The following is a 13,740-nucleotide window of genomic DNA, read 5'->3' as shown; positions in this document are numbered from 1 at the left end:
TCATATTTATATTTCCTTACATTATTTTATTAAAATAACAAAATATGCAATTTTTGGTCATCATGTATTTAAATATTTGGGCTGGTAAGTGGTTGAGACAAACCTTTAATAGTTTGGCGCCACAGTTACTTTATTTGCAAAACTGAGAGATTGACCTCTCCAATACTTGAAATTCCTTTCTAGATTTAACCCAAATTTCTAATATTACCCCAGATACAGAGAGAATGTATTCCTCTCCTTTGCTTAAAAAATATTTTTTGATGCTTTATTTATTTATTTGATACAGGGTCTCACTACATGGTGGACTCTTACTGATCCTCCTGTTGCAGCCTCCCCAGCACTGGGATTACAGATGTGGATCACCACATCTGGTTTCAGTGGCCTGTTTGGCTTGGGGATGGCATGGCATGTGGTACTGGGGATCGAACTTGGGACCCTGTAGTTGCCAGGCAGGTGCTCAGACTGCTGAGCTATCTCCCTGGCCCAAGGATGGATTGTTTTCCAATGAACTCTATAACCTCCATATCTCTTCAGCTTATTATAGTTTTAGACTCATGCAACATGGGGACAGTAAAGCCCCACATAGTCCAGATAGTACTTCCTGTGTGCTGTGCAAAATGAATGTGCGTCACAGTTGTCTTCCCAGACATGACAGTCAAGCTAGGTTGTGGCTGTCTCACATTGAGGACAAGCAAGTCATGCAACTTGTCAAAAATCAGTGAAATTTTCATGTGACCTGAATGTTCACGTAAAAAGCATCTCTTGTAAATGCAAACATGAGGAAACTTTTTGTTTTCCCGTGACTTCCTTAAAAGCAATTCACTGTCGTTAGTGATCACAAATGAAGTGGCATTCAGGGTGCCTGTGTCAAGGCAAATTATTTCATGTCAAATACCTTCCTATGCTTTATTTTGTACTATTACCTGGAGCTTTTTACCTATGATAGTATTTATGTGGTTCACTCACTGGATACCATACTTTAATGAAAAACTCAAGAGAGAATATAATCTTGCCTCTTGTTCTTTGTTGTTCAGAGATTGTAGAAATGTTCCTATGTATTTCAAGTGGTTTCTACACTATTAAAAAATCCCTTTTCTAAAAGCTCATAATCATCATTATTTTCTCAAAATTCTAACTTTCCTGTCTTTTCTTGCTCTTTTCCTTTTTCATCCTCCCCCTTAAAAAACAAAAAAACCAAAATTTCCCTCCATCTTTCTTCTTTTTTCCTCTTCCTAGAAAACTGAAATGAAAGCCTGTGACCCTTTGTTTGCTCTGTGCTCTAAGGGTCATGAACTTCAAAAGTATCACAATTAAGAAACGCTGTCTAAAGTGAACATCAGCTGGTTAGTTCATATCTAGGATAGAATCAGATGAAGGTGGGACTGTCTGATCTTAGATATTCAAATCCCAGTTGATTACTGATGTTTTCTCCTCCAGTTGTAAAATGTTATTCACTCAGCATTGGTTTCCTAGTATATTGTGAAGAAAGGAAAGAAAGAAATGAGTAAGACATAGATAAAAGCAGTGTCATGGAGGTTTTAAGGGGGGATATAATGCATGAAGAAAAAGGTGCCTTAGAGGACTCATTGGTTATGTGTGAAGAAATGTTTGTGAAATTCTAGTGGTAAAGATATGCACCTTATTTCAAGGAAAAGAATTGTAAACTGAAATGATAGTGTTACATTTTATGGGTATAACAATATTGTCAATAAATCAACTGTTTTGAACCTACATGAATAAACCTGACCATAAGAAAGATTAATTTTCTAAAGACTAAGATATATAGCTATATAGAAATTATAAAATACTGAATTCCACATAACAGCAGACTAAGCATATTGTTATAATGTCATAGTTCATGGAAACTTCCTGAAAACACTTTTCCTTTCAAAATTATTCTTAAATTACATCCGAAAAATTAAGTATTTGTGTTTAAGATGACTTAGAATTCTTTGTATACAATCACCTATTACTTCGTAGATGCTGAAGAAGCTTTGAGTAGCATCACAGAGCTGTTCCTGTTCAATCCAAACACTTATCCCTGTCTGCATGGACATCCAGGTCTCCAGCATGCAGTACAGCTGGCTCTCACGGGTGTGTACCCATCTCGTTCGAGCATTGTGACCTCCGCCTTTACAAACTGCAGATTCCAGATCTTGGTGCTGTAGGCTCAGAACTTAATCAAATCCTATCGTCAGAATCCAGATGGAGGCAATGGTTATAAATCAATTGCTACTTCAAAGCCCTTTCCTAGATTAAGCACAGTGTATGTGTGTTTGTTCAGGTTGGGAAGAACTGCGGAAGAAATCATGTTTGCTGTTTATTTCTTTTGCCAAGAGCTTTTAAAATTTTCTTCTATGTTCATATGTGACCACCTTTGGTAATAAAAAATCAAGTAAAACCATACTTTGAGGTATCCATGTTTGTTAATATTTAATAAGTAGAATTAGAATGACAGTATGAAAGATGGTTGCTCATTTATAATTTCTTATATGATACTTTTTAAAAAAGAAAATTAGTTCCTCTTAATGAGGTCTCCAATCTCAAAAATGATACATCTTGAAATTCTAAAAAATATGGGGCCGGGGTTATGGCTCAGTGGAGTAAGCACTTCCCTGGCAAGCGCAAGTGCCTGAGTTCAATCCCTCATTCTGAAAAAAAAAAAAAAAAAAAGAAGAAAGAAATTCTAAAAATAATCTTGTTTTGATTTCCTCCCATTTAGTGCAAATTCTAACTTCAGAGCTCAGATTCATAGACCATTTTAATCTACCTCCTTTCTTTCTCAAATTAACATGGTCAGACTCAGAGAGAGAGTGAATTGCTCGGGGACACAAGAGAATTGAAGACTAAAACCTTGATTTAGTCCAACTAAGTGTTCAGTTAAACAGGATCATTCTATACAATATGCTTGTTTTTTAAAAATGTATTTGGTACAGGGTCTATAGGATATCACTACATAAATCAGACTCATAGTGATTCTGTTTTCAGCCTCCCAAGTGCTGAGATTATAGGTGCACGCCACCAGGCCCAGTCTCAATCGTCCTCAGTGCGCCCCAGGAGTGGGGCCAGCATGGCATGTGGGGGATCGAACCTTGGCCTCTGTGCTCTGCCTAAGCAGGCACTCTAGTCTGCTGAGCTATCTGGCCAGCCCTACAATATGATTTTTTAAAAATTAAGTTTATTGGTACCTTTCAGATATCCATATGATCACATTCATCACAGGGAATTTGTGCTGCACATGGTATATCTTAATTCTTTTTCCTGTTCTCTCTCACTTTACAAAAGCTGTGCTTCCATTTTATCCCTTTTTCATTTGTCTCTCTTCTTTTCCTTCCTTTCCTCCTCTGCCTTTCTTACTTCCCCTTCTCATTTGAACAATTTCTTTCTATTTCACAATATGCATTATGTTTTTGGGGACTTATTTCATTTTCTCACGTTAGGGACAGTGAGATATTTACATAGGTGTGTCTGATTTATTCCACTGAAGAGTATGGTCTCAAGGAGCATCCATTTACCTAGACCTATCTCAAGACTATCCTTTATGGCTGAGTAGTATTCCTTTGTGTAAAAATCCCTGTCTTCTTCGTCCACTCACTGGTTGATGGGCATTTAGGCCATTTCCAAGTTTTAGCTGTTAGAAACTGCTGCTGCTAACATGGGTGTTCATAGGTTGTTGCGGAATGATGCTTTTACTTGTTTTGGAAGATACAAAAGAAATAGCTGGGTCAAATGCGACCTCTAATCTTAGTTTTATGAGAAATCGCCGCATTAATTTCCACAGTGGTTACACCAGTCTAGACTCTAGGCAGTGCAGTTTTTGTTTACATTTCTATTCCTTCACAGACAGTGACTTCCAACTTTAAAAGTACGCAGGATGCCAAAACTTCGAGCAGATTAAGAGGTAAATCAGTAATTATACTACTTTGTAAGTCTTACTTTACTTACTTAAACTGTTCTTGGCGAACTCTACATGCAGTTTTTAGCATAAAATGATGGATTTATTGAGAACTTTTCACAATTTACCTACTATATAAAAATCAGAGACTTTAAAAGATATCCACCACAAACCCTATGAAGGAAAATTCAGACCTTGGAGACAACACAGTCATATACACAAGTCTGAGCCAAGAGACCTTTGTTTGGTCCTGTCCCAGCACTGGTTAGACAGAGGGAGCTGGGAACTCACACAGGCAAGGAGTTTAATAATCTCTGGCAACATGTGAGAGCAGTCACTGCAGTCTGAACTCTCTCACCTGATGTGTCTGCCTCTTCTCTCTCGCACTGAGTGTGCCGGGTTCAGGAGCGGGGCATCTGCGGAGGAAGCCTAGGGCGCATGTGTGTGAGTTCACGACCTTTGCCCCTTCCCCTAAAGTGCACTCTGGGAGAATTCAGTCTTACACTGATACCAGTCCAGATTCTGTTCCAAGTAGCGTAGCTATGAAGGAAAGGTTATTTTTAAAAATTCTAATAATGGAATCTGTTTCACTCAGGCAGTTAGTAAATGTCAAATCTTATATAACTGCTCACCAAAACATTTTTTTTTCCTTTAGCCTTTTCAACTGACTATACAGTATTAGGTTTCTGGACATAAAATTCTGTTTATAAACTTTCCAAGTTTTGAGATACTAACTGTCGCTTTGAGCTTCTAGTATTTTCTCAACTTCATACTTTGGATTAATAATAGTATCTTGGGACTCCTTTGCAGAATTCATGCACATTACTGTAATTTTCTGTTTTGCTGAATCATATTTGCTGATACTCCAAACCACTGTTTAGCTTTATCTCTAGTCATCTTAACTGTCTACAAAATGCCTCATTCATTACTGGGTGTTGAAGTGCAATTTTTATGTTTCATATATAGTTGCTTCCAAGATAGCACTATACTTTTTTGTCCATGATATCCTTGATTTTCAATAAATATTATTGCATCTCCAGGAAAAAATTTAAATGTTATTTTCCTAGCACGTTTAAGACTTTTTTAGGTCTACTTTTTTTCCCTCATACATTCAAGAAATACAGATAAGGGTGTTTTTCAATCTAACATGTACATCATTCTACAAAAGTGTTGTTGTTCTCTGTATGGCCTCTTGTTCTCTGTATGGCCTCAGGAAGCTTACTTAAACTATTTTTCTAAACTTAACTTAACCATTAATATAATTCAAGTAAATCAAGCCTAAAAATGATAGTCAAGCTGACACTAACTGATTACATAAAGTTTGTGTGCTTTTATTTTTGGCTTAGGTGAGATGAAAAATTATTGTGTTGAACTGGTGTTTCAAAGATGCTGACCTCTGTATGGCTCTTCACCAGGTGGTAAGAGCTTATTTTGATTCCAATTTTTCTTCTGCAATCACCCTAAAATTTGTTCTTTTGAAAAATTTTGCAGAAATCTAGCTGTTGTCAAGTTTACTTCCCTCTCTTCCGTTCTACCTCCCTTCTTCTTTTATCTCAAATTTGAAAATTACCTAAACCTCACCTAGACAGAATGTACAAGGCATGTTTTGTCTGCTTAGAGACTTCAGATTAATCTTTACTTAAAAATTGAAAGATAGCATGTAAATGTATAATGAGAAGATTTTGGAATATGATTTTCATTTTATTTTATAATACATGAAAAATATGACTTCCTCAAGGGGATATTAATGTTGTACTGAGCATGGAACAGAAATTTAGTAACATGCTGGTAAGACATGTTTTAAAAGTCAGTATGGAACATATTGAAAATATTTTCAGGGCACTTGTATTCTAATTATATGTTTTGAAAAAATATTTTATAGTAAAATATCAGTACTAATATTTATATTACTTATACGTAATGATTAGTCCTCTACAAATTAATCAATTATATGTATTACAATGATTAGTACTGTATGCTAATTACATATTTCTAGGATATTAAATTGGTCATTTTCTAGAGATTTATCTATACACAACTTGTACTGAATATTTTCTTCTTTCAGGTCTAATTATTTATATACAGTACTTATCACATTATTATATAATTAATTATGGCAACAAGCTAGCCATTTACTTGATTTTATTCATGCAGCCAAAAAGTCTGTTTGTAGAGAGCATTTTACTATCATGCCCTTTTTTAAAAAAATATTTACTTATTTATTTATTTAGAACCAGGGATTGACCTCAGGCCCTTGCGCTTGCCAGGCAAGTGCTTATTCTACTGAGCCATCTCCCTGGCCCCTATCCCTTTTTTTTTTTTTTTTTTAAAGTGAAACATTTGGGCTGTGAGTACAGCTTAAGCAAAAACATTTGCCTAGCATGTGTAAGGCTGAGTCAGATCCTCAGCGCAGCAAAAAGTAAAACAACAACAAAAATACAAAATCCCCCCCTCCCCAAGAATGCTCTTCAGTTGTACGGCTGAACTATTAGGTTTCAAATATATATGAGAGTTTAACTATTATTTTGAGTTTATTTCCAAAGAATTGGGTAGAAGTACATTACCTTTCAAAAATATTTTAGCTGCACAAAAGAAAGTACGTATTTGGAAAAATATGTTTTTTGAGAAAATGGTTTAAATCCTGAAAACTTTTATGTCCAGGGAAGAGTCTGAATGTTTCCAGTGAACTGAACAACGTTCTCTCAGATGTACACACTGAGTGGACTGTCTCATCAGACACTCTGAACAGATTCATTGGGTGTCAGATTCACAAATATGTGCTGACACGATATCTTGTCTAAACAATATTAGTACAAATCTTTCTTCTCATTGAACTATGAGAAAATAGCTGTATATCTATAATATGTTATATATATATATATATATATATATATATATATATATTTCACTACAAAATGGTCCTTCATTTATATCCCCCTTTTGTTTTGTTTTGTCAGAGATGGGTTCTATTGCAGTTAGAGAAGCTGTATTTGGAGAAGTCTTTAGAGGACCTTTTCATACTTGATGCCAGTTCAAATACTGTAGGTACTTGAATTCAGCAAAATAAACAAATGTAGTCCAATAGTCCAAATAGTAGTGGGTTATCAGAAGAACTGGTAATTATTAGAAGTTGTTGACTTGAGCCTTTTACAGATCAGCATATTAATATGGCATTACTTTTTATACCTCGTGGTTATACTTTTCTGCTGGATGGTAAAGACCAAGTTAAAGCAACTTTTGTATCTCACAAGGTCAGTCAAATCCCTTCAGGATTTACCCTGAAACCCTGCACCGCAGTTTGTAGATCCTTTGTCAGTGTCAGCCATCTAGATTAGTCATGGTCATTGCTTGACCAATCTGCTCTCTGTGAAAGCCTGAATGTTTTCTCTGTAAGTGATTCTCCTTCGGCACACTATACATCATCAATCACTTTCTGCATCTTGTGTTCTGAAAAACTACTATGAAGACAACAACATGCAATGTATTAATTATTGTAACTGTCCTACTAACCTGTTTTGCAACTGTTTCATTGCTATTTCTTTCTCATTAAAATAAATTTTAAAAAAACCCCAAAATATTATGTGCTACAATAGTTATAATCATTAAATATATTGAGGCTAATTTAACCAAAATGAAATAGCATCTGTTGTCCTTCTTAAGCTTTCTTTTATATTTTTTTCCATAGCCATCAAAATCTGACACCTGGCTAAAAAGGAAAGGGGTCCGGAAGCGATCAGTGTTTCATATTATCAGTTTTTTCCTTATAGTGTACAATATTAATAGACTGAACTTACCAGATTACAATACAACTTTCATTTTATTTTAAACATATTTGCATGTTATAAAAATATTGATCAAAATAGTGAGCTTTGCCATTGTTATTGCTATACAAATGAATGCAGAAACAATATTTTAGTGGAAATAAATTATATAGTCATTATTCTTTCTTCTTAAAAAAAATCACAAAATCTCAGCTGTTGGGCAGAAAACCAGTCTTTAAAAGAGGCCTTTTACAGTTGAGTTCCAGTCCATTTCTGTAAAATTATCCACACGGTTAAAAACAGACTTTTATCTTTGTCACCATGGTCCCACAAGGTCTCTGTGTTCCCAGACAGTTCTGATGTGGTAACCGCCATTTTTTTTTTCCTGGTAGAAAAATGATGAACTGGAAAACAGTAGGATCTCAGTTCACATGTGGTCGTTTCCAATATGAAGGGACACAGCGACATACTTCTTCACTAAATGAAAGTCCCTGCTCGCAATGTCTCAGTCGATTTGTACACGGTCGTCTGTAGCAACTAGGACAACAAAGAAGAACACATCTGTTAAAGACCAAGGCAGTGAGTTCATTATGCTACTAACATACTGTTGTATTTTTCTACATTTAAACTAGAAACGTATCAATTCAACATAAAATTGTAGGTTTATGGATGTTTAAGTTTGTGCTTAAAATTATAGTAGGGTGGAGCAAGGGAAGAGCCTTTAAAAGCATGCCTCGCTTGCTGATATGACAAATGGAAGGATGGGATATTGTAATCATTAGTTCTTTTGAAGTGCTCTCTGCTTTGTGGATGAAAGTAACATAAAACAGAAATTTTGAAAGTGAATATTTAAGGTCTGCTGATTTACTGTGATCATATAAGCATGGCAGAATTCACAAGAATCTGGGACGTGTGTGGGACCCAGACTTCCAAGCAATTAAAACCAGCCATCGTGGCGGGACTGTGGCCTCAGTGAGCAGTGCTGCCCTCACTCTCGTGTTTCTACTTGGCAGCTGGTTGCAGGATCACAGTCGACTTGCCCTTCTCCACTTGGACTTCCTGTGTAACACATGGATCTGGGCAATGGAGGGGGAGGAACAATGCTCATTTCGGGGGGATGCCTCTTTCCAATCTGGACTTGTAATTTCTAGCAGTAGTAAAAGCATGAGTTTCCAATAGGGTACAGCCCTGTTACTGGTACCATCTTTGAAGGTCTTTTGGGAGACAAACAAGTCTAACACACATGAAACACAAATACAGGAAAACATTCAAGATGGCTTGGGATGGAAATTAAAAGTGTACTATAAAAAGAAAAACCCTATATTTGGTTTTAAATTCCATCTCTTTCTCTTTAAAAAAGTTTTAAAAAATCTTCTTGCACACAAATTCATAAATATAAGTCCACAATTATTCCTTTCTTTAAAATGGTTAACATCTCAGAGATCAATGGGACTGCTGAGCAAAGCAGTGGACAAATAATTTTGCCCTTAACAAATATCAAGAAAAAATGAGAAAAGCATGGTGGCTGGTCAGTGTGTAGGCAGATATAAATATTTCAGGTTTTCATTATGTATTAGACTCACAAAAAAGTCAATACAGAAAGTGGTTTTATTAAGTTTAGTGAGATTTAGTATCTACATCCTTCTGGATATAGAATGTGTGTGTGTGTGGGGGGGGAAGGGTTAGGATTTTTTTGTAATAGGATCTCTCCATACAGTTCAGGCTGGCCTTGAATTTACTATGCAGATTATGCTGGCCTTGAACTCAGGGCCATCCATCTTCCTCAGTCCCCAAGTGCTGGGATTGCAGGCTTGTACGGCCACACCCAGCTCCCCACAACTGTATTTTTTTTGTAAATATTCCTTTGGTAATTGGTGCAAGGATGTGCAAGTAACATTTGGAATATAATTATTGCTCAAATATTCTCCATTGGACATACAATGATTCCTATAAGGTGCTCTGTGAACAATAAAGGAAGAAAAATTATAATCACAAGATTCATTACAACCTCTTTCTATAGTAACTAAAATGCTAAGGTTGAAAGAACTTCAGAAAGAGAAATTAAATTGAGTGCGCACAATGCCAGGTTCTCCCTTAGGAAGTAAGGCTGAACACTACTGGGAATGCTACATTGTAAATAAATACATATGTTTGTATCTCCTTAAAAGGATATTATCTATCCATATTTATAAAGGCCGTGGAAGAAAAGAATCAGTGAAAATGAATAAAAACAAATGTTCTGGAAATGAGCCATCATCAAAGTATAAACTCTTTAGACAGAGAGGAGGAGGCTGCAAAGATGATGATGGCGGGAAGAGCGGAGCATGTGCAGACCAAACTGGCCACCGCGGGCCACCGAAGGCCACGGAGGGACTCCTGATGGCTTATTTCTAACTTTCACATAGAGGCGGATGCCACACTACAGCAGACTGAATAAAAGGAGCTGAAAGAAAGAAAAAGCTGCGCCACACACTTAGGCTCGGGGCCACTCTGAGGAAGCAGACCTGGGCATGAGGTACAGTCGGCACTGCCCTCCACTGTTAATGAAACAAGAAATTGGAGAAGCTTTATAAACCAAGGGAAAATAAAAATAGTGCTGGAGATACAGGAGCAAGAAGGCATGACTGGACAAGTAATATTGAAAGAATGTGGCAAAAACAAATATACAAAGGACAAGTTGGTTTAAATAGCAGTTCATTTGATTTTCTGAGATTCAAGAGAAATGCATTCAAGAAGAACACTGGAAGTCCTTGACTTAAGTAACCTCATTGCTTTTTCCTTGAAACAAGGAACAAAACCAAGGCTTAAGAAATAAGTTCCAAGTATCCTTGATAACACTGATTGATTTCTCTAATTCTACTAAATACTTGGTGTAAATATTTTATCTCATTAACCTGTTACAGTAAATGGAATCATATTATTCTTTATTCATAAATTCTAAACTAAAAATGCCTGTACTTATAATAGTTTGTCCTAAATTACATCTGAAAGTATTTTGTTTAGGGCAGGTGTGAATTGTCTGGATGTATTTTGAAAAGTAATACCCAGTCTGCTAATGCATTGCACACAATTTCTTTACTCTCTGTGACAGGATTTGGAGTTTTCTTGAATTTGGGCCTGGTTTTGCTCCCCAATGCTCCTATCTCGCTTTATGGGAACAAATCTAAACTTTTTAGCATTTTTAAAAAACACATCATAGCTTTTCTCCCTAAACTTACTGGCTTCATTCTAATAAGCAACTACTAGTTTGGTTAAGAAACCCGCTTTGGGTCAGACTGTCTCCGTGCTATTATGAAGGTTCCTTACCTGCACGTCTGATACTGGAATTTCTTTCCTTGTAACAGGCATTTCTGTGGATTTTCTGTACATTCACAGGCACATTTTAAAGGATTTAGTGGTTGATTTCTTGGACAGCTTCTTTTACACACACACTGGCATGTGTTTTCATCAAATTCTCTGTTGGCTCCGCATGAGGTGGGGAAAAGTTTGTTTTTACACACACACTGGCATGAGTTCCTGTCTATTTCTTTATGGGGTCCACAGCTGGAAGGCCGAAGGCCCCCTTTGCACACACACTGGCAGGTATCTTCATCTAGCTCCTTGTTGGGGCCACAGATGCCACGGAGTCCATCTGTCGAATGGAGACAAACACATCTTCACTGTAGCTTACGTTGTTCAGGGTGTCGTGTGAAATGAACCCATTTTAGAGCATCTTCCTGCTTATGTTTTTAATTAAGAAAATATGTACAAACAACATATGTATAGGAAGGAGTTAAAACTAATGCTGATGTGAAACAAGAAATGTCTGGTTGGAACCATGCATTTCAAATAATGTCGTGAATGTTATACAATATTCACAAAATGTGTGCTAAGAAAATAGAAAATATGCATATAACAAGGCAAAAAAATCTACTTACCATCGCCAGCATTTGAGGACATCATAAAGTCGTGCTGCGCCAGGCACCTGCAGATGTGACTATTCCACATGTAATTTGTGGGGCACGTCTTGTTGGCAGCCTGACACCTTCGGAAGAGAGAGCTTGGATCAAGCGATGTGTAATTGGTACACACAAGTGACTGTCTCTTTCTCACATATTACAAATCAATGCATGCTCATCAGAAAGCTTCAAAATACATGAGTATATCAAATGAAATGTGAATGACCCTTCTCAAATTCTTACTCACACCTGCTGTAAAATTCTAATTCCAAAAATGACCATTGTCAGTCATATGGTCTTACCAAAATCTGAATTTTTATCTTTTTAAAGGAACTATATTTACTTCTATAATCACCAAATGTTTTAGCATATGAGAAGTATGAGAAAGCTTATTTTGTGTTACCATGAAATCTCCTTTCCCCACTAAACAATGTTCTGGGTACCTTTGCATGTTTCTTCATTAAGTTCTGCTCCATTGTTTGTAGTGGCTACTTAACATTCTACTAAAAGAAGGTGCCATCATTTATTGTATTAATGTGTTATGGTAATCATTTAAGTTGCTTCAAATTTTTGACTTTTTCAAAAATATATATGAAACAGAGATCTTCACAGCTATTCATGTGAAATTTCTGCTCTGTACTCAACAAAAAAAGGTACTCAAAAAGCATGATGTATGTCAATCTGACTCCTTCTCTCTCCCCTTTCATCTACTCTGATTCTTTCCTTTTTTCTTGCCTTGTATCTCCATCTCCTACTCCTTACCTTCTTGTTATCCTCCCTCCTTCCCTTCTTTTTTCTTTCTTCCTTCCTATCTCCCTCACTCCCAATAGTCCTCATTAGCCTTAGCAAAAATTATGAAGTATAGTCTGCAATTGAGTACACCAATTACTCCTCTGCCATCATCTTACTGTTGATTAACTGGAGGCCTCTTATGTTAGTGCCTAGAAAAGTGAACACTTCAGTTTGACAGTGTCTCTGTTCTCTGAGTTGAACAGAACCATTAGCTCATTTTATTTTCTTGTTCACTCTTGTAATCAACCATTTCTTCAAGATTTTCATGGTTTTTTTCCCTTTGTTTTGTCTTCCTTGAGACAGGGTTTCACTACTCAGTTCAAGCCGACCTTGAACTTACTTTGTAGGCTATGCTGGCAAGAACTCACAGTGGTCCTCCTGTCTCAAATTACTGAATGCTGGGATTCCAGGTGTGTACTCATGCTTGGGAGTATTTTGTTTTGCTTTGAAAAAATAGCATTTAGAGGTTATCATTTGGGATCAGCATGTGTAGTGCAACTGGATCACATTACCATCTAGATTTTTTCAGTGGGAAGAACTAGAAAGTGCCAATGTGTCCCACAGACTGTTTACCTAGCTGATGTTTACCCAGTAGAAGAATTCTTGACTTTTTAATAACTTCAGCGAATATATATATATATATATACACACATCTGTCTGTCTATCTATCTATCTATCTATCTATCTATCTATCTATCTATCTCTACTTCATTTGTCAACAGATCTTGGTGTAGATATCAAGTATTATTTACATCGTTCTTATCCTTGATCTTGTATTATAAACAACATTTTGTGGTGAAGGAAAGTTGAGTTGTGTTCCAACTTGATAGAAGATAGTGATAGGCATTTTTAAGAGTCCTGAATGTAAATAGGTTATGGGCACTGTATATTGGAAAGAAAAGTTACACAGAGTCGTACAAAAAAAACCCCAAACCAAACCAAACCAACCAACCAACCAAACAAACAAACAAAAAAAGCAGCTTGACTTTGTCCTCTCTAGGCTTGGGGCTTAGATTGCGCCAACATGATCAGACATGCAAGGCTTAAAATCATCAATAAATATGGGATCCACTAGGATACCTCCTTTCAGAAAATGGTGAAGGAGAAAGTTGAAATCAGCCAACCCTGCACGTTTTGCTCCTCCTATGGTGAGAACAAGAGGAAGAGACACATGGGCTACAGGGACCTGGCCTTGTGGTTCCTTCCTGGAAACGCTGGCTGGCAGGACCTGGACCTACAATGCCACATTTGCAGTCACCATCAAGTCTGCCACCAGAAGCCAGAAGGAACTGAGAGATCCACAGAAGCTAGATATCCCTAATCTATGGTGAATGGGTAATTTATGTTAAAAAGC

At 36.7% G+C, this 13,740-nt stretch overlaps 1 protein-coding gene across 1 annotated transcript in view; it reads right to left on the bottom strand.

The window, feature by feature from the left end:
* Positions 1–7,711: 7,711 nt before the first annotated feature.
* The window catches only part of Vegfc (vascular endothelial growth factor C), a 124,634-nt gene continuing 118,605 nt past the window's right edge, over positions 7,712–13,740 (bottom strand). Inside the window, exons 5-7 of the mRNA XM_023700106.1 lie at positions 11,574–11,680; positions 10,963–11,287; positions 7,712–8,193 (exon numbers count right to left, since the gene is read on the bottom strand). Coding sequence (XP_023555874.1) covers positions 8,079–8,193; positions 10,963–11,287; positions 11,574–11,680 — 547 coding nt within the window. The 3' untranslated portion in view covers positions 7,712–8,078. The remainder of the gene's footprint in view (positions 8,194–10,962; positions 11,288–11,573; positions 11,681–13,740) is intronic.

This window comes from Octodon degus, unplaced genomic scaffold (genome assembly GCF_000260255.1).
Source record: "Octodon degus isolate 3935 unplaced genomic scaffold, OctDeg1.0 scaffold00121, whole genome shotgun sequence".
In the NCBI taxonomy this organism is placed as follows: Eukaryota; Metazoa; Chordata; class Mammalia; order Rodentia; family Octodontidae; genus Octodon; species Octodon degus.
The sequence above is the reverse complement of the archived record's forward strand: the minus strand, read 5'-3'. Positions and strand labels throughout refer to the sequence as shown.